General features: G+C 50.9%; 13 protein-coding genes across 13 annotated transcripts; 8 read left to right on the forward strand and 5 right to left on the reverse strand.

Moving 5' to 3' along the window:
- Positions 1-567: 567 nt before the first annotated feature.
- Positions 568-2,004, forward strand: SNOG_14046 (hypothetical protein; the record flags this gene model as incomplete). The annotated part of the gene is made up of 2 exons (XM_001804193.1): positions 568-585; positions 676-2,004. The coding sequence occupies 2 exons, from the start codon at positions 568-570 to the stop codon at positions 2,002-2,004; spliced, it is 1,347 nt and encodes a 448-aa protein (XP_001804245.1).
- Positions 2,005-2,083: 79 nt separating this feature from the next.
- On the reverse strand, positions 2,084-3,113 carry SNOG_14047 (hypothetical protein; the record flags this gene model as incomplete). The annotated part of the gene is made up of 2 exons (XM_001804194.1): positions 2,084-2,334; positions 2,384-3,113. The coding sequence occupies 2 exons, from the start codon at positions 3,111-3,113 to the stop codon at positions 2,084-2,086; spliced, it is 981 nt and encodes a 326-aa protein (XP_001804246.1).
- Positions 3,114-3,545: 432 nt separating this feature from the next.
- Positions 3,546-4,235, forward strand: SNOG_14048 (hypothetical protein; the record flags this gene model as incomplete). The annotated part of the gene is made up of 2 exons (XM_001804195.1): positions 3,546-3,965; positions 4,056-4,235. 2 exons carry the CDS (start codon positions 3,546-3,548, stop codon positions 4,233-4,235), a joined length of 600 nt encoding a protein of 199 aa, XP_001804247.1.
- Positions 4,236-5,510: 1,275 nt separating this feature from the next.
- Positions 5,511-8,178, forward strand: SNOG_14049 (hypothetical protein; the record flags this gene model as incomplete). Its single annotated transcript, XM_001804196.1, has 4 exons — positions 5,511-6,673; positions 6,861-7,772; positions 7,809-7,944; positions 7,998-8,178. The coding sequence occupies exons 1-4, from the start codon at positions 5,917-5,919 to the stop codon at positions 8,176-8,178; spliced, it is 1,986 nt and encodes a 661-aa protein (XP_001804248.1). The 5' UTR covers positions 5,511-5,916.
- A 642-nt stretch (positions 8,179-8,820) lies between these two features.
- Positions 8,821-9,330, reverse strand: SNOG_14050 (hypothetical protein; the record flags this gene model as incomplete). The annotated part of the gene is made up of 2 exons (XM_001804197.1): positions 8,821-9,009; positions 9,151-9,330. 2 exons carry the CDS (start codon positions 9,328-9,330, stop codon positions 8,821-8,823), a joined length of 369 nt encoding a protein of 122 aa, XP_001804249.1.
- A 702-nt stretch (positions 9,331-10,032) lies between these two features.
- Positions 10,033-10,627, reverse strand: SNOG_14051 (hypothetical protein; the record flags this gene model as incomplete). The annotated part of the gene is made up of 4 exons (XM_001804198.1): positions 10,033-10,055; positions 10,137-10,196; positions 10,249-10,375; positions 10,403-10,627. 4 exons carry the CDS (start codon positions 10,625-10,627, stop codon positions 10,033-10,035), a joined length of 435 nt encoding a protein of 144 aa, XP_001804250.1.
- A 469-nt stretch (positions 10,628-11,096) lies between these two features.
- Positions 11,097-11,549, reverse strand: SNOG_14052 (hypothetical protein; the record flags this gene model as incomplete). The annotated part of the gene is made up of 3 exons (XM_001804199.1): positions 11,097-11,175; positions 11,286-11,362; positions 11,511-11,549. 3 exons carry the CDS (start codon positions 11,547-11,549, stop codon positions 11,097-11,099), a joined length of 195 nt encoding a protein of 64 aa, XP_001804251.1.
- SNOG_14053 (hypothetical protein) lies at positions 11,531-13,693 on the reverse strand (the record flags this gene model as incomplete). Its single annotated transcript, XM_001804200.1, has 1 exon — positions 11,531-13,693. The coding sequence occupies one exon, from the start codon at positions 13,691-13,693 to the stop codon at positions 11,591-11,593; it is 2,103 nt and encodes a 700-aa protein (XP_001804252.1). The 3' UTR covers positions 11,531-11,590.
- Positions 13,694-13,783: 90 nt separating this feature from the next.
- Positions 13,784-14,210, forward strand: SNOG_14054 (hypothetical protein; the record flags this gene model as incomplete). Its single annotated transcript, XM_001804201.1, has 2 exons — positions 13,784-13,816; positions 13,866-14,210. The coding sequence occupies 2 exons, from the start codon at positions 13,784-13,786 to the stop codon at positions 14,208-14,210; spliced, it is 378 nt and encodes a 125-aa protein (XP_001804253.1).
- A 277-nt stretch (positions 14,211-14,487) lies between these two features.
- Positions 14,488-15,230, forward strand: SNOG_14055 (hypothetical protein; the record flags this gene model as incomplete). Its single annotated transcript, XM_001804202.1, has 2 exons — positions 14,488-15,016; positions 15,070-15,230. The coding sequence occupies 2 exons, from the start codon at positions 14,488-14,490 to the stop codon at positions 15,228-15,230; spliced, it is 690 nt and encodes a 229-aa protein (XP_001804254.1).
- Positions 15,231-15,265: 35 nt separating this feature from the next.
- SNOG_14056 (hypothetical protein) lies at positions 15,266-15,564 on the forward strand (the record flags this gene model as incomplete). Its single annotated transcript, XM_001804203.1, is given in 2 exon segments — positions 15,266-15,277; positions 15,295-15,564. The coding sequence occupies 2 exon segments, from the start codon at positions 15,266-15,268 to the stop codon at positions 15,562-15,564; spliced, it is 282 nt and encodes a 93-aa protein (XP_001804255.1).
- Positions 15,565-16,108: 544 nt separating this feature from the next.
- SNOG_14057 (hypothetical protein) lies at positions 16,109-17,077 on the forward strand (the record flags this gene model as incomplete). The annotated part of the gene is made up of 3 exons (XM_001804204.1): positions 16,109-16,667; positions 16,722-16,832; positions 16,899-17,077. The coding sequence occupies 3 exons, from the start codon at positions 16,109-16,111 to the stop codon at positions 17,075-17,077; spliced, it is 849 nt and encodes a 282-aa protein (XP_001804256.1).
- A 565-nt stretch (positions 17,078-17,642) lies between these two features.
- Positions 17,643-18,348, forward strand: SNOG_14058 (hypothetical protein; the record flags this gene model as incomplete). Its single annotated transcript, XM_001804205.1, has 2 exons — positions 17,643-18,038; positions 18,088-18,348. 2 exons carry the CDS (start codon positions 17,643-17,645, stop codon positions 18,346-18,348), a joined length of 657 nt encoding a protein of 218 aa, XP_001804257.1.
- Between the last annotated feature and the right edge of the window lie 295 nt (positions 18,349-18,643).

Here is an 18,643-nt window from a genome sequence, read left to right on the forward strand (position 1 = left end):
AAATATACTGCATTCATCCAATGGAGTGACGATCTTGAATGACCTTTGGTATTACTACTCTGTTTGCCTACGTTCTCGACAGCCATCGTTGTCCGCTTTGAATATCGTGTTGTTGTGCACCACATACACCCGCTATAACTCGTACCCGGTGGAAAGGAAAAAAACCTTATTCACGTCAAGGAGATACAAGGGGCTTGTCCTCGGTGCTTGACTTCTCCGTCATGGGGCTCGCGCCGAATTCCGCATATTCGTCCACAGCGGCACTCGATTTATATCGTACGAACCAAATTCGTATAATGGCTCTCGTATGCTCTGCAGTAAGCGTAGTGACTTCCATCATTGCATTTTATTGGTTCTTTCGCATGACCAAGCTCTTTCGGCATCGGTGAGTTTTCAGGCTGAGCGACGAGTTGCACAACTGACAACGGCAAAGCCTGATTATGCTCTTAGTCTACGGTGATCTAATGCGATCAATTTGGTTTTTTGTCTTCACTGTCTATTCTCTCGCGCGAGGTACGGTGGAGACAAACACACGCTTCTGTCAGGCTAGTGGTTTCTTCATTCAATATGGCACTGAGACGAGTGGTGAGTTCTTAAAGTCTTCTATGATGGGCGTATACTAACAAGTCCCGAGACTATGCAGTTCTTGTGGTTGCTGTACATAGTGCATTGCAGATCTTCCGCCCTGCAGGTAGAGGAAATTCGGATGGACTGTATGACTATCGATCTTACATCTTCTCCGGAGCCTTCTTATTACCAGGGATGATGGCTGCTCTGGCATTTCTCAATCCTGGACCCGCATACGAATCACTAGGCGCCTACTGTCAGTTGCCGATCCGGCCGTTCTGGTATCGACTCGCCCTGGCGTGGATACCGCGATACTGTGTTGCCATTATAATTTTGAGTCTTGCCGGTGCCATATATGCATATGTCGGCTGCGAATTCCGCTCTTACGCAAGCATTAGTCAAAGTAGCATGACGCCTGTGACCACAGCACCGGGTCTATCTCTGATCGATGGGAAACCCGCAACACCCACCGCGCCAGGAGAATCTCTACGCAGGACAACTTCAGCCCCTCTTGATTTCACCTCTTCCGGTGCTTCTCATCGTAGAGGATCAGCTGTAGCATTTGGACCTACAACGTACGCCCCTGCCCAGCAGACAACAGCACATGCTCCGTCCACACAATCCCTACCAGGCAGTTCCACATTACACCCGCCCAAACGAACCGCTTCTGTCCGCCCTGGCCTCTTCGTGATTCCATCCGGGTATGCCGTCCAACCTCCGTCCTCCACTCTTGATCTCGAGGGGCCCCTTTCCCCGCACACACAGTCTACTGTGGACCCTATGTCCACGATCGTGCCCGCGACGCCCGTCACGACCACATATTCCCGTCACCGATCATCCTCTTCAACCCCTGGCCAGCGCCACCTAGCGCGCCAACGAAGACGCATCCATCGCCAGCTCCGTCTCATGTTCATCTACCCTATCGCGTATATCCTAATGTGGATAATGCCGTTTGTACACCACAGCATGAACTACAGCGACCGCTATGCCAACCACCCCTTGTGGTTTATACGGGTCGGTCAGGCGATTTGCCTCACGTCCATGGGTTTCGTTGATTGTCTCATCTTCTCCATCCGCGAGAAGCCTTGGCGCAACATTTCGACCAGCGACGGCACTATCTGGGGTAGTCTGGCGGTCTGGCGCACGCCTCGATCTTCGGTCTCCACAGCGAATAGTGAGGAGACTGGTTATGGGAATGATAGTCGACAGAGGAGTATGACGGAGAGTGGAGTTAGCCGAGTCAAGCGAGTGAGGAATAGTGTGAGAACGAGTGCGAGTGATGATCAGACGAGATTGGCGTCGGAACAGGCGAGGAAAAGGCTGGAGTTGGAGAAGGATGAGAGGTTGGTGGCTTTGACTAAGAGGATGGAGAGGGGGAGTGAAGTCTTGCCCATTGTGGAGGAGAAGGAGAAGGAGATTGAAAAGACGGTTGGTTGATGTAAAGTCGGTGTCTCTAGGTCTGGTTCACTGGTTTTATTGATCGTCAATCTAATTCGTAATTTCGTAGGCATGGGGCTCAGACCTCGTCGATTTTGACTTCCTTTCCTTCTTTCAGTGGTAGATACACTTTCTCCCAGAGGTCGCTTCGCTCGCCTAGGTGATATGTCAAGCTTGAATCATGCATGCCTGCATCTTCTCCGCCAGCCATCGTCTCGAGTTGGGAGATGATGTTCTCCAGTCCCAATGCTTTTCCTGTGGCCTGTGTGTTTCCAGCCTCGAGCGCAACGTGCACAATGTGAATGTGGAAATGGTAGTATGTGGGTTGGTCTTATTTTAGTTAGCCAAGTCGATAAGCAGCAGGAAGAAGATGACGTACAGTGGACATACAACTTTAGCTGATCCCTCTCCACCCCTTCGTACAGCCCACACGTCGCCTCCACCATCTTGATCTTCATGTGCTTCAACCACTCCACATTCCCCTTCTTGAGGTCCCGCACACTCCAGATATCCCGTCGCTCCACCAAACCCAACAAATGCAGCGCCCCAATCGTCTTGCGATCCCAGTTCAGATCTGGAAGTAGGAGGAATCCTTTGCTGGGGTCGGATTCGCGGTACATGACATCCTCTTGCTCAGTCCGGCCCTCGATGATGTTGAACACCCAGTTCAGCGCCCCTTTCTCACGCTGAGCAGCCATATACGGCCGAACATAATCCTTGTATATATCCGGCGTTTCCGTAACCACTCTCAGTCCCTGTGCTTCGTATTTCTTGACATGTTTCTCCGTGCAAGGGTAAATCAGGTTCAACTTGAAGTCCGGTGGTGGCTGGTTGTCTGAGGGGTTGCTGTTGGCCAGAAACCAGGAGTAAATGTCGTTCGCGCCGAGATTCTTGATGTTGCGCAGGGATGTGGAGAAGGAGATTAGATTTTGCTCGGAGGTGTCAAAGGCGGCGCGCTCGGCGATGAAGAGGGCGGGCTGCGAGTCAATGGTGCCGTAGAGGGAGATGCGGCGGCCGGCTTGGTCGGAGTTGAGGAGGCGGATGAGTTTGAATTTGGGGATGAGGGATTCTACTTTTGCAGCGACTTCTGGGGGCGTGGTGGAGGTCATGATCCGAAGGATTGGGAGGGATGTAGGACAGTACAATTTGATATGTAGTCTGGGATATGATCAGTACCTGAACCTATGCATGCAGCTTGTTTGCAGCCCTTGAGGTATGATCAATAGCTCAGAATGGATGGAACTAGAACAGGTCACTTACGAGCAAAATAGAAGCCACTTTGGTCGATTCCAGATGTCGAGCGTGTGCTCATGGGAGCAGTCTGATTGGAGGGGTTGCTGTGAGATTAAGTCACATGTTCGCGCGTCACGCGTATCGTCCAGCCAACCGCGAAAGGTGCACGGCCGATCCCTTTGCCAAGCCCCATGACGCTCACTACTACCCAGTGCTACAACTACACCGCACCCCCTACCCACCGCGCGACATATCGTAACTTCGATTAATTTACAAATCACCTAGACTATCGATACCGCACATCTACAATGGCGCCTAAGCGACGAGTTTCCGGTCCCGCGACGAAGTCGTCGCAATCCACCCTCGCTTTCCACGGCGCATCAAACAAAGTCACAAAACCCAGCACGCGCACACCGAGCGGAAAGAAAAATGTGCTGGCAAAATTGGTGAAGAAGCAGGAGGAGGCCAAGCCAGAAATTATCGAACTCATAGATGAGCCCACGACAGCTGAAGCAGCCCTCATCGATCAAACCAAGGTAGAAGTCGTCGAAGCGCAACAAGCGCAAAGCACACCTGAGGAAGAAGAGGCCAGGCGCATATCAGAAGCAGCGATCGAGAAGTACTGGGCTGCGAAGGAGAAGCTGAGGACGGCGCCGAGAGTACATCAGTCAGATCTGAGCTTGCACGAGAAGGTCTTGCGTGAGTTTGACATGAGCGCACAATACGGGGTGAGTTCCAGTAATTCTCCGGTTACGGTGCTTGACATGTAGTACAGCTTTGGACTGCGGGCATGTGCTAACGTTTATTGTGTTTGATAGCCCTGCACTGGTATCGCGCGCTTGAAGCGATGGAAGCGTGCGTATCGAATCAACCTCGACCCCCCACTGGAAGTCCTAGCTGTTCTCTTAAAGGAGATGGACGAGGATTCGAGCGTGGCGCTTCAACGATCCCAAGTCGATGAACTACTAAACTCACGAGTTAAGGCCGATGCTCCCTGAGAAACGGGGATTGAAACGCTGGCACGAGGATCTGCAGCGCCTACGAAGCCGCTCTCAACATGGATCACTGTATGAGTAAAGAATTTTTTTGGGTACACAATTCGGAGTTTGGAAGGAATGATGTGTGGTTTCACGCAAGGTTGATCACCGACATGCACGACAGGGTACTTTCGGCACGCTACTGCGAGAGGCACGCGAGCACTCATGCCGAGTTCATATCCGCACATCTCGGGGCCGTACTAGACGGATAAATGAACATGATATCAATTGACCTCATCCGCATGAATCCTCCCAATCTGGCACATTGTATGCTTGTTCATCCAGCTCAAGCTTCCCTTCTATGCAGGGATTGCCGCGGCATCGGCCCTTCCCTATCTCACGCTCCAAGACTTTGTCTGAGTCTACGTCAATCAGCGTTAGTCTACGGGCTGGAGATTCCGGTAATTCGGAAGATTGTAAACTTTCCCCTAACAAAGGCACTATTCAGCAGGCTATTCGGTCTTGTCGTTATCATGGCGCACAAAGGGCCGGCTCTCCCATGCGGGGTTACGCAGAGTAGACAGATTCAGACGAACTCAGAACCCTTGCATCCACCCGTGTATCGTGATTGCGTTTACACTTGTGTATCACTTTGCCGTCTTTCTCAGTGCGACTAGAATTCGATGGCAATTCCAACAAAGAAGCGAAGCGGGGTTGAGTGGCCATCGATCGATGAAGCTCTGGGCTCTTGAAAGGTGGTGGGAGGCGACTGGTGTGGGGTAGACGAGCCACTATGAATGCTTGGATCCGCATGCGAAGAGCAGCACTAAACTGACAGCCCGATTCCACGCAGCCGGCGTGCTTTTAAAGTGGGCCTTCACATGGACACAGCGCTCGTCTCATCGGGAGTGCGCTGATGGTGAACCCATGCGTCTTCAGAAATGTGTGTTTCACCTCCAGACATGCCTCGCGCTCATGATGCCTGGCTACCTTGTTGCGCGCGTTTGCCCAGCCTTGCCATCGAAGCAACAGCACCAGATGCAGTGTGTGCTTCTGCGTTGTCCAACCAGACGTTGAACCTTGTCTGCACAAGCGTGCATGTGGCTGCAGTAAGCCAACCAGGATGGGTGAATCAAACCGCCTTGTCGAATCCTGGGAGTAAGATAGCGGGGAACCACTCAGAAGCGCATAACATTCCGCTGCCATGCAGTGCAACGTCCTTCTTCAACGCCCATTGCCCCTCTATTTCCTTCCTCTTCTCTTCCACGCCAGATCAATTCACTTTGCATCTCTTCGCTTCACTCCTCATCATCTCTTTCAACAAGATGCAGTGCGCATACATTGTCGCGCTTTAGATTGCTCCTCCCGCGAAGGGCCGGGACTCTGGGCAGCTCTTTCCTCCTACGTCTGCGTGTTGATAACGACAACAAATCACGTCTTCGACTCACAATCGAGCGTGCCTAAACCTCTCACACCCGTCTTTTGTCCCGTATTCTCATCAATTGCTCAATATCACCGGCCGTTGCCATCTCGCTATAACGTGACACCCGCACGTTGGACCTTTAATTCTGGACCTTGATTGGGAAGGGCGACCCTATATCGAGCAGTCTATCTAGTTGAAGGGACGCGTCTTGCCAAATAGTAGGTGTTCACGTTGCGTGCCTTCAACTGCACCTGAGCGTCACTCACTCCAACGATAAGCATGGCTACTGCTATCGCAACCAGGGCATTGCCAATACCATCTCGGTCTCCTACACCTCCACCACACCTGTCGCTCAACACATCGTCGCGTGGAGCGCCAGCTGCCATTCCCAACAAGCACATCCCAACATGCTCGCCAGGTGGGCTTCCAGAGACGCCGCCAGCTTCACCTCCGCGACAGGACAGCCTGGTTGAGACCTCGTCAATCACATATCCACCCAATGCAAACTGTACAGAATACTCGGATAATCCGCCAGTGTATACCATCACTGCAGATTGCATGGCCGAAGCTCTGGAGCACATGGCAACACAACCTCTACCAAACCCTGAGCAAGTGTTCCCATGGATGCATGGCCTTCATCCCGAGAACCAAATTCAGCTCACCTTCTTCTCGTCTCGTCGTAAGAGCGTTCGCAAGGTGCCCAGGTGCATTCGTGGTCTCACGATTGTCAAGACTGGTGGCAATCTGAATAGCTCTAAGTTGAAGGGGGCGATCGCTCCAGACGAAATATTAGAGTCGGCTTCCTCGGACGCTCCTGCGTTCATCGAGTGTGACCCTAAGGATGGCTTCTCCGTGCGCAACTTCCAGATTCAAGCATGTAAAATGGCTATGTTGTCAGATATCATTGTGTATGGCGACCAGAAGACACAGCCAAACGAGACGGTTGCCCTGGCACAGCGAATTTCCAAGGCTCAGAGACAGTATGAAGAAGAGAATGGCTTTCCGCGCTGCTTGTTCAATACTTTTATGCTCTCGGGTACGTGTGGTGTACAGCACTTCGGTCAACCGCTAACGCGTCTAGATTCTTTCAATGTTGTGCAAGACAAATATCCAGAATTGGTCGCGATCAACTCGACAGGAAGCATGACAGGGAAAATTGTAGATTTTTGTGAGTGATTGCGTCGCGCTTATCGTCGACAAATTAGCCTGCTAATGGGGTGCAGTCTTCTGGGAACGCTATGAGATGTGTGAAATGTCGAAAGCATCTGAGATTAGCAACAACGTCTTCCTTGGACCCACACCCGACACTGCGCTGAACCCCAACTGCGTAGGCGAAGATGCATACGATATGCTGATCGATGCGACTGACCTCGCCCATGTACCGGAGTCGCGATCGCTACGAGCGCTCAAGATGGGTCTCGAGAGGAAGAGTCGAAAACACGCCTTGCATATGGAGTTCCCCTCCTCAGGAAGTATTATGCCTCCAAGCTGGTCGCACTCGGAAATCGATGGCTTGATGGAGATGTGCAAATGGATGTACGAGTTGGCGAACCCTCATGAAATCAAACGAACGAAGCGCCGAAGATCTGATGAAGACGAAGCTATTGGGCTGGATGACATTGTGATGCCACGCAAATTCTTGATCCATTGCACAGATGGCTACACAGAAACGACGCTCCTCGCCTTGGCATACTTCATGTATGCCGAAGGTCTACCGGTGCATGATGCTTGGATCCGGATGCATCGGGAAAAGGGCAGGAATTTCTTTGCCTATCCTTCTGACGTTGCGCTTTTGACTGCTATTCAACCTCGCATACTGCAGGAATCTCCTCGATTCAGCCAGAGTGTCTTCAATTTGTCCGAACCGAAGTGGCTTTCAAAGATTGATGGGAGCTTGCCCAGCAGAGTACTGCCGTACATGTACCTAGGAAACCTTGGACATGCCAATAACCCGGAGCTCCTTCGCGAGCTCGGTATCACGCGGATCCTCAGTGTTGGAGAACCTCTCTCTTGGTCAGACGATCTGAAAAACACACTCGATTGGCCTGCTGAGAACTTGATGATGGTCGATCGCGTCCAAGACAACGGCGTCGATCCACTCTGGGCAGAATTCGAGCGATGCTTGAAGTTCATTGGTTAGTACTCGTAGACCTGATGTGCTATAGCTACAGCTAACATGATTGTAGAAGCTGGCAAAGAAGACGGCGGAGCAACTCTTGTCCATTGCCGAGTTGGTGTTTCACGATCTGCGACCATATGCATCGCTGAAGTCATGAATGAGCTGGGCTTGTCTTTTCCACGCGCATAGTGAGTACATCGTCATCAGACTACAGAAGTCTGTTACTGACAACTTATCACAGCTGCTTTGTCCGAGCCAGGCGCTTGAACGTTATAATCCAACCACATCTTCGCTTCACGTACGAGCTTCTCAAGTGGGAAGAGTTCCAGCGTCAGCGACGCAACGAACCTCTTCGCCGCGAACTTGAGTGGGCCACTGTTGCACGCGAAATCGCGCTGATGAATAAGCCCTACTCGAAGTGAAACTCCTTTTCAACCCTCACGACATACATAATTCTCCGAACACGATTTACGACTATACGATATGGCTGAGTGGATGTACGATCACGGAGACTGCAACAACCAATTTGTTTGCGTAGTTTTCATCGATCTTCGTCTTCAGTTGATTCTCAGCGGTTTCCTGCGTTTCCGTTGGCACACGGACTGTTTCTCTTTCCCTCAGGTTGTTCTGTTTTACGGTTGCTTTTCGAATTAGCGAGTCTTGTCATTTTCATAAGACTTCAGCCACGCGGCTTGATTGACTGTACTGGATGCTTGTCCTTTTGTTCTCTTCATCTGTATGGCGATGGACAACAGGAGAGACAACGGGCAAGGGTCTATTGACTCCCTTCATGATGCTCGTATCATGGCTTTGATTCACATGCGGACATGGTTGACTCGTGGCGTTGAGGGAAACGGTTACTTCAATTCGGCGTACATATATTAATGCAAGGGGCGTATGGCCATCCTTCTCTTCAAAGCACTGAGTTCCGTGCCAGCGTATTGTAACTAACATGAAGTAATTCAAACTGTGGGCCTGGGGTAAGACGGGTACTCTGGATATCTGAGACTACATGACAAGACGAGGTCAGAGTGCATATGCAAGACCTAACATGAGCCAGATAGTCACAGCCACGATGACGCTTGAGTGTGCGTTCGGAGCTCCGGCGACAAGACTTTGATCAATTCATTAGTCCTCCGCAATTCAAACGACAACGAGTAAGTGCCCTCGTCATTCAGCGTATCATCTCTGTTATCGGTACACAATGTCTGTCGCCTGACTGAACGTTTCTCATCATCGTCGCCGTAATAATCCTCGAACAAATCTTCTATGCATCTGAATCCCACTGTGCCATTGTTCACCTCACACTACTGTCTGCATCCATTATCGACGCGCACTGAGGCACCCTCCTTGCAACAGCTTTGGATGCTGAGGTACTCTGGCTTGAAACTGACGGAGCACTTGGGATCTTGGAGATCAGAGGCGTTGCGGAACATGCCGAGTGCCATCACAGCAGAGCAGGCGCCATTCGTACGGTTTGAGGTGGCTGTTGGTGAGGAGGTGGGGATTGGGACTGTGGATGCGATGGTGCGGAGGGAGGATTCTGCTGCGGCGATGGAGGTGGAGATAGACATGGTTTAAGTAGGTGGAGGTGCTTCAATTTTCCGTGCTTGAGGCTAAGCTTGTCTGTGTAGGATATCAGGAATACTCTCTTGTGTGTATTACCGAAGAATGCAGCTTCTTTATGTCTCTACACGAAGTCATGCCAACTTCGTCCTACATAACCTTTCAAGATGATCTACGGGGCGTAGACCGCGCCGCACACGAAGCTGACCCGCGGAGGCTGTAAGCGGTCATATTACTTGGTTTAACGTTTCAAAGCTCATGGATTGTTCCGTTTCGTGCATTATTGCCCAACACCCCGATGTACCGATTTCTCGTTACTGTCTATACATTGGTTGGCAGAGATTAGGCCAAGTATGGGGCGTACTGGTACGGCCATGCCGGAAAGCCATGTAGCGCCATGTATATTGGGCACAAGCCTGCAGCGAGTGAACCTAATCTTACTGGCATATTTATGCACTACCTGTTTTGGGTAACCAGTTCAGTCTTACGTAGGATGATGGTGCAAGAGTTTATGGATGGAACGATAAAGACAGTACGTTATCTCCTCGATCATACACATCCAATTCGTCCGGGGATACAGTTATATCATACAATAGTTTTGAGAACGCTATTTCTCGGGTCTCGTCGCCATATTTGATCGATCTTCATGCACCTAGGCGTTACAGGTGACGCCACATTTGGCTTAGCCTTCGTTTGCCCCAAGCACCACACTAAATGTTGTGACTTGGAGCTCCTGGTTTGGTTTTGTAGATTAAACAGGTCCCAATACATTCGTGGGTACCTCATAGGAAGGACACCAAACACATCGTCATACCTGCCATCACCGCCCCAAGCGTGAGACTGTAAGTTGCCATACTCGTCGCAGCGCCTTCATCTTTGCCAAACGTCAGCTTGTCCCTGTCTCAATCGCGCCTAACAAAACATACCATCCTTTTTATCAGTTACGTTATAGCACAGCCCCAAAAAATTCGAGGTTGAGTTCTTTTGTCGTTTGTAATCATTACGCACGCATTTGAAGTATGCGTCGACGTCATGACCATTAATAGCGCAGTACTGCGTGCAATTCTTTTCTACACGTACGTCGTTGGGGTTCTTGCAACAATGCGCGGCTTGGAAGAGGGAGGGTGGATAGTTGAATAAGCAAATCTCCTGGCCTTCGAGGCCAGTGATGTTTTGCACTCCACTCTGTACCGAATTTGTGGAGCAGCGGTCGAAGAGAGTTGGCCTTGACGTTTCGACTGAAGTACTTGTTACAGTTACTGCCGTTGTAGCGGAAGCGAAGGATGAATTGAGTGATAGTGACATGTTTGAGTGCTTGTGGTGAAAATCTCCTTTGAGGCTGGGAGGAATATACCTGGGGTAATCCGGGCGAAGGCGGCTACTATATAACCAAGAATCTAATTCTGCGTGATGCGCAACTGTGAGCACACCAGCCACTGGGGCAGTGCGTTTCTCGAAGGAAGCCATCTCTCGTAAATGCGGTAGGTGAAATTGAAGATCATTGCATCAGCGTCCTAGCTTTAGCAAGGCTCTCTCCATCCTGTCCAGAACCGTCAGGAGCACTATGCTTTGACGGATCCGCCCGATGGATGCGAGCTTATACATGGTCATTTCGTATGTTAGCAATCAGCCAGATAAATCAGAAAACTGTCAGGTACGAGATGGAATTCAGCGAAGTCTAAGACGCAATTCCACCGTATGTCTTCCGTATAGAACTTGGAGTAAAAACTGACAAATGGGACTGTATATATAGAACTTCGGACATGTAAGCTTCTCATGACTCGTGGCTACGCGTCGGTACGCCGTGGAGGGTTTCACGCTGGCTATCAATGGTGGAGGCCTGATGCAGTGATCTGCATGACCTCATTAGGCCTCCCGTCTCGGATCACGGCGCGCAATCGTGGAGCCGCTGGTGCAACTTTTCGTAGAACTATGTTCCTGTCCGCCTCTCAAATCAGCTTACAAGTGTGCAGGCGAGACTACGGGAATAATCGTCGCCTTTGCCCCCGTCACGCCCTGGAGGCCTTGTTTGGAAGGATCCTGGAGAGTCTTAATATTATCTACCATGGACGCTATACTGCATTCTGTACAGATGCTCCACTATTCTCTGTGCTCTGAACAAGCATGCTGATCATTGATTCACAAATCATTTTGACGTGGGCGCAGGAGTGGACTCGTTCGAGCGGACCTTGCTGAGGAATTGTAACAGACAGGTGATGGGAGGCATTGCTAACAATCATGGCCGCTCTAGAAGCCTAGGGCGTTGTACTACAAGTCCCAGATCTCATTCCATCTCCTACCATCCAACTCCACTGGCCCATCCCACTTTCCAATTCTTGGTGGCCCCGTGCCTGACTCAGGCAGGCAGATCCAATCCCTCACACAACCTGGAATCTCTTGCTTGCTATGACTGACAACCAGCAATGCCTGATGTTCTTGCAGACCTGGAACCGATACTTCACCATCCCACTGAACAGGCTTAGGCCCAGATTCCGTATACGTCAATTGCATCGTTTGTCCCTGAGATAGAAATAGGAGGCACTTGTCGCGTGCCAAGTCATCCATGCCACTGAATGCTTCGTCGAGAATAACGATGTCGGGGTTGCGAACTACGGATCGCAGAAAGAGGAGAACACGTTGTGCAGAATATGAAATCTCGCCGAAAAGGGTCTGACTTGCCCATTCTACCCCGTCTGTCTTTGTTGGAGATGGGTTGATCTCGTTTGCGAACCACTTCAAACACGCATCTACTCGTCGTGTTGCATCATAATCAAGTCTGGCCTTGGTAATGGGCGTATCGCTCCATGCGCTCTCCAATACCGTCCTCACTCTGAGATGTTTGGGAAATAGGGCATGGACCTCTGGGCTCGCATGGCCCATCTTACTCTGGATCTCAAATATGGTTATGCCAGGTACGCCTGGCTCAGGTAACCTCGAGCGTCCGAAGAGTTTGACGGGCGCAGAGTAAGTTTGGGGATGGTCTGACGTTACGAGTGAGAGGAATGTTGTCTTGCCAGAGCCGTTGGCGCCAAATATGCCCCAGCGTTGACCGCGGTGGATGTTGAGGTTGAGACCGTTCTCCCAATCGCCCAAAACGGGGTTGTTGCCGTAGGAAATGCGCACACCGGACATTTCGACAATGGGTTCACCTGTAGGAATAGAGGTATCGTCCGTCTGGTGATAGCCGTCGCGGCTGACGAGGGACGAGTCCGACGAAGAATTTGAGGCGCTAGACTCAAAGTTGCCGCCCTCTGAAAGATGACGCCCAACTTCGCGCAGTTCGAGGAGCTTGGCTCCCATACCGTCGCTAGTTTGACCTGAGAGTCCGATATCTTCATATTGCTTTTTCAAATGTGCAAATACTCCTTCTTTCGGACCCAGAGCGTCGACTTTTCCGTCCTCACCGGCATAGACTATATGTGTGATCCAATCAGGTATGGCATCTTGTGGTCTCAAGCTTAGTACGATTCGGGGCGCATTTGCCTCCGCCAGCTTGTGAAGCACTTTGCTAATGTGCTTAGTGACAATTGGATCCAAGCCAATGAATGGCGCGTCCAGGCATAGCATCAACGGCTGTGCTAAAAGGGCCTTGCCGATTCTTGCTCGTCGACTCTGTCCATTGCTGAGCATAGCGACTGGCTTGTCTAGGAATCTTTCAAGTTCCAGATCATGCATGACCTTATGCATGACTTCTGGATTTATTGCTTTTGCTTTGATTTCCTCCTCTCCTGGATTGAGAGTAATGATGCCAGTCAAGTAACGCTGCAAAGTGAAGTCGGTATCCTCTTTGAGCGATTCGTATCTAGCAGAGAGATACGCGCCGCCGAAAGCCTTCCGTTCCACATCGAAGCCAACATATTCAATGGCGCGATCGGGATATCGGAGGTTCGGATTCCGGCTTCCCACTTCGTCAGATAGAAGATAAGGGTATGTACGAGCTGTGGGTGGAAAGCAAAGAAGTTGTCCACGAAGGACTTGGAGGAATGCTGTCCTGATGTTCGATGAAGGCGAGAGAATTGCCCAGTGTTGGCTTGGCGTTGAGAATGAAGGCAAACTCAAGTCCAGGTTGGAAAATAGTGCTGGATTCGGGGCTACATCCTGGCCCGATGCTGGTTTGGATGAAGGATGCTGACGGTAGAAAGTGCCATTGGTAATTCTAACAATTGGTTCAGACCACAAACGACGTGTAGCATGGAGCTTTGCGCATTTCGAAGCTGCAAAGAACAGCGCATTTGTTCTTCGCATGGCGGAAGCTTGACCATGATTGTTTGATTGTTCTCTGTGGTGACGACTAAATTCCCTTCGCCTTAGGATTGTTTGGCGTCCCGTAGTGTGTGGCTCGGAGACGCCCTCATCTCCGCGATCCGGCATGACGTCGGTACATGGTCTGCCGAGGTTCGCGTTCACGGCATATCGCGAAAGTGATAGAAGCGTAGACAGAGATCACACGAGCAGTGCAAGATGCTTCCAGGACTGCAGCCATCGCGCCCGAAGGTAGGGACATAGGCCACTGACGCACACTATGCGGTCTAACACCGTATAGCCTCCACAGCAGTCCGCGGTCCCTACTTATGCCCAACAGCAGCGACGCGCTGTGCACGAAGCCGCCCTTCAATCACCACCACCACCACCAGGCGCCCAAGCTACTGTTTCACATCCCCGGCCTCGAAGTCAGATTGAGGCCATGCCTCCCTTTCCTCCACGACAACCCTCTACATCCCCCTTCTATGACAGCGCCGTGCGGCACCCGGTGTTCTTCACCCAGAACTTGAAGAAGCCACCCTTTCCCATACCCCAGATTGCGAGTCAGGGTTGGAGTCCTGTTGCAAACGGGTATATAATGGAGCAGCAAAGGGCGATGGCTTCCGAGCCAAAGACGAAGTTGTGAACGAACCGAAATCATTTTGCGTTGGGCTGGCGTTGCGGGTGGCTGATGTATGGAGCACTTTGGACCATATTTGGCGTACAATCTACAAACCTTCGCAATTCCCCCTTCCAAGGGCTTGTGGTGCACATGCTTGGTCGTTTTGGTGTACGTTTTGCGGATGAAGCTGGGGAAGCTGACAGGTCTTGGCGCGCTAGCATGTCGCGATGCCGTCCTCCGACCATGTCGACTTTTTTGAGATGATACTTGCTGCTACACGCAAACACGACTCATAGTCACAATGGCGGAATCCAAAGGACTTCCTTTCGGCCAAGCCCTGCTCGAGCGCGCCTTTTCGCCAGACACGGCAGCGTCCCACTACACCGAGCGCCTTCTAAAGCGCCCGCTTACCATCCGCGCAACATCGCCAACGCCCTCAGCACGCGCCATCCGCCGTCGCACGCTCAACGAATCCAAGGAGAAGACTCGGAAACAGAGCAAACAGAAGCCACGCCCGCTTTCCGCTGCGCAGAAACGCAAACTATGTCTGAACGAGATACCCAAAGAGCAGCAAAAGTACTCCATATATGAGCCGTTACACAATCTCTGGCTTGGATACATGCGAGAGATTCTTTGTGTGAATGATGCTCAGAGGCCTGTTTACCTCACCCCAGCGTCGAGCGGCCAAATGCTGGCCAGCGCCGACATGCATGGTGCACTGCTCCGCATAGTTCGAAGCCGGTGCGTGAGTCGTGTAGGTTTGGAGGGCATAGTCGTACGTGATACGAGGTTTACATTCGAAATCATCACCAAGAATAATGTAGTTAAAGGTAAGTCAAACGATCAGGTAAGTCGATTTCCCATGTCTAACTGGTGGGTATAGCGATTCCAAAAGAGCATACCATATTCCAATTTACGATCGCCTTGGAGGGCGGAGAAGAGAAGAAGCCATTGGTGTTCGAGATCAATGGGGAACAATTCCAGACCAGGGCACCGGATCGCGCCAACAAGAAGTTCAGGATGCATTATCAGCCGGACCTCTGATAGACGGAAAGACGCAAACCTCTCAACACTACAACATGCTTGTCACAGTAACTTGAATGTCAAGCAAGATAGCCCTCGCTGTAGCATTCCGGCTGTTCTTTGGCTTCTCAAGTACCTGGATTCTAGGGGAAATAAGGATGACGATGCCCAAGTCAAAGCGAAGGAGAATCCAGGGCTCAACGAAACCATCCATTTAGATCCAAAGGCTGCTCGAGCACCTCCAGCTTTGTGTCCCGATCTAGCGACGCACCTGCTATCCAGCTTACTTCCGCCAACCGAGACCAAGACTTCCTCCAACAAGCGCCAACATGACGATTCTCGCAGGGTCTCATAGTTCATGGAAGAACTTCTTGGGCCCTTATGCGTGTGCCGGTCCCGTCTTTCAGGTTCAGGGTCTGGATGAAGTACCTACCGCTATTATACACAAAGAACTTCACACGACATATTTGATTGGCATATTGTGGCACAAATGAGCATCCGCAAGATACCGTGGATGTCATCAGTAGAAACTGGATAAATGCCCCTATATGCAAGAAGATTGGCGTTTCGACATGAGTTCGACATGGCGAGCCTATTCTAGTTTCACGAAACAGAATGAGGTACCGTTCAGTGCAGCAACCATCATACACACAGAATAGAAAGCATTATTTAACGCAATAGCTTGTTTGATCATCGGAACTGAAAAGTTCAAATAGATGTCACTAACATCGGTGAGAGTGAGGGTGAGTGGGAGAGTGGGAGTGGCTCACCGGTGAATGCCAGTTTTGGGTTTCGCCCAGAAGCTCACAAGTCGCGCCTTTGCGATCTGTCCCCGTCACCACGACATCACAAATCCCTTCTCATTCTGGCAGGTCATTCACCATTGTGGACCTACCAGCATGTCTCCCCACGGCTATACCCAGGGCAGCATCGCGCAATGGGCCAACAAGAACTTTCTTACAGACTTCCGAGAACTCTCCGGGGCGAAACAAGTCGCTGTTCAATTGCACAAGATATCTAATTCCGGGAGTCAAGGCTATATCAAGGGTCTAGTCATCGGCATCGGTATCAACGAGAAGGGCGGGTCGATCGAGATACTTGTCTGGCTGAACAACGGTTCCATGATCATCGGATACGTTACGAAGGTTGGCTCACGCATACAAGAAACTCGCTTTGACTCCACCGAATCTGTCATGGAGAGCGTCACCGAATTCAAAGAGCCTTTCGGCTGTGTACTGCACGTTGAGGGAGAGGCAGCTATTGCGAAGTTGGAGGCACTCGTCCGATACTACCTCTTGCTCAAAGGTTCGACGCAGGCTGTGAAAGATCGTATCACAGAGTTTGAAGAACACTTCGGCGACGCTTGCCGAGACATCGCTGCCGCGCATAAAACAGAAAGGGAAGATCCGCCAGATATCCGTCTTGGACCAGGGGCAGATGCTTGGACTTCTTTGGCGTGTAAGGTCTCATGGTATATTCCAAGCATAGCTATTGACACTATTCCCACTACAGATCCAGACAGACACGGCCTCTACGACTTTGAAATATTCGTTGAAGGTCTGCGCAATACTTCGGGCAAAGTCAACATGTCATCGCAGAGTCCGAAAAGCCACATTGCTCATGGTACGGAAGGCGCATCTGTTTAGTCAAATGTAAGGCTCGACACCGATGACGCAAGCTCAGAAATAGACCCTCAAGAATCTGCTAAGGTCGAGATAAAGAGCCTTAGAAGGAAACCGCAGACCCTGGACAACAGACTGATGATGGCGGAAGGCCGGGCGCAAAAAGCAGAGCAAGCTGTGGCGAAGTGGCGAGGATACTATGAGCAGCTGAAGAAAGAGATGGGCGAAGGCAGCAGTCTGAGATAATAGAAAGGTCAAGACCAGCCTCGATCTGATGTAGCTAACGCCTTTTCGAGAATTAAGGCAGCGCCCAGAGAACTATGGAGTCTCTCATGGGCATATGAGATACGTGTTCCAACGCAGTTGGGCTAAAACGTACGTAGCTGGAGCCAAATGTGTTTTCGAACCTCTCAATGCTTCATGCAACAGTGCCACATTGCTCTTGTCAGCCGTCTTGGCATATCCCAAGTCATAGGCGGTGAAAGTGAAAGCCTCGCGTGCTCCGAACCACTGTAAAATCTCTTGCACCCAACCCACACACTCCAACACCTCCTCCAGGACTCGTCACGGACGCTCTCCAACCCCCGCTCCCCCCCCCTCGGCACTGCTGGAACTGAACGCGTGGGCCGAGGAAAATTGCCCGGAAGAATATGGCAGGTTCCCAGCTGCCGGGTCGTACGAAATCACCACCGTTGGGAGCTGGATCAGGATTTGCGTAGGCACTATTGCGCGCACAGGAATTTATCACGACCTCATCTCCTTCGAAAACGACAAACTGAAAGTCCAAGCCCACCTCGAGCTAGGTAAAGCGATGCCGATACTAGTCGCTGGGGATTTCATTCGACTCACACCCTCCTACTACGACAAGATCGAGCTGTCCGAGCCGTTCTGCTGGATTTGGCCGAGTCTGAATGACCGCATAGGTCTTGCCAAATTCAACGCGCTTGTGAGATACGCAATCATGGTGCGTGGGTTCCCCGGTAATCTCTCTGATATGCCGTTCGGACTGCATGGAGTGTTCCCTCAACTCTGTGCAGATCTTGCGAAAGGCCAAGACATCGACAACATGAAGACTACCTGGGAAGGTGAAAAGCGTTACGGCAAAGGACTCGTGGGAGGCGGCGTCGAGGAGCCAGAAGAGGTTGAGCCGAACAGAGAGTCCACAAACAACGACGGTCCCGACGAGCAGCAGAACAGTCGCAATGTCGTAAGTTCACGACATCCGTATAACATTCTACTCAGTTGACATCAAACAGTTCGAGAATCGCATACAGTACCTTTGCGAAGAATTTCAAGCCTATACATCTACACCAAGAGCTGATTACGAAGGATTTGTGGAAGGCCAAGCGCAATACGGAGCTATTGTTAAGGGGTTGAAGAAAGAAGTTGAGGTTGCGGAGTGCCGCGTGCGAATACTTGAAGCTGAGCTTGAGAAGGCAAAAGCTGGGGAGAAAACGTGGAAACACAAGTTCGAAGGCGTGGCTCCATGGACGATTTGGCGTAAAATTATGAGGTAAAAGAACTATAGGAGAGGCATGCAAAGGTGCTGGCTATGGAAGTCACGATCAGAGGCATGCACCTTCCATGCATGTATGCAAGAATCAAGCTGGAGCTTCCTCGGCCCAAGCATTGCCCTGCTTTGTACTAGATAGTCGAGAAATCCAGCAATGTCAACGACATGAATTAGCTAAAAGCATTCCTTAAGTCTAGTGATAAGAGCCTCAAGAAAATCAGGATGCCTCACATGCTTTCAGTCTTCCTGTGAATTGCCGCAAGACTATGATTCGAATAGCTGCTGGAACAGAGGCATAC

Source organism: Parastagonospora nodorum (genome assembly GCF_000146915.1).
Source record: "Parastagonospora nodorum SN15 chromosome Unknown scaffold_29, whole genome shotgun sequence".
Classification (NCBI taxonomy): Eukaryota; Fungi; Ascomycota; class Dothideomycetes; order Pleosporales; family Phaeosphaeriaceae; genus Parastagonospora; species Parastagonospora nodorum.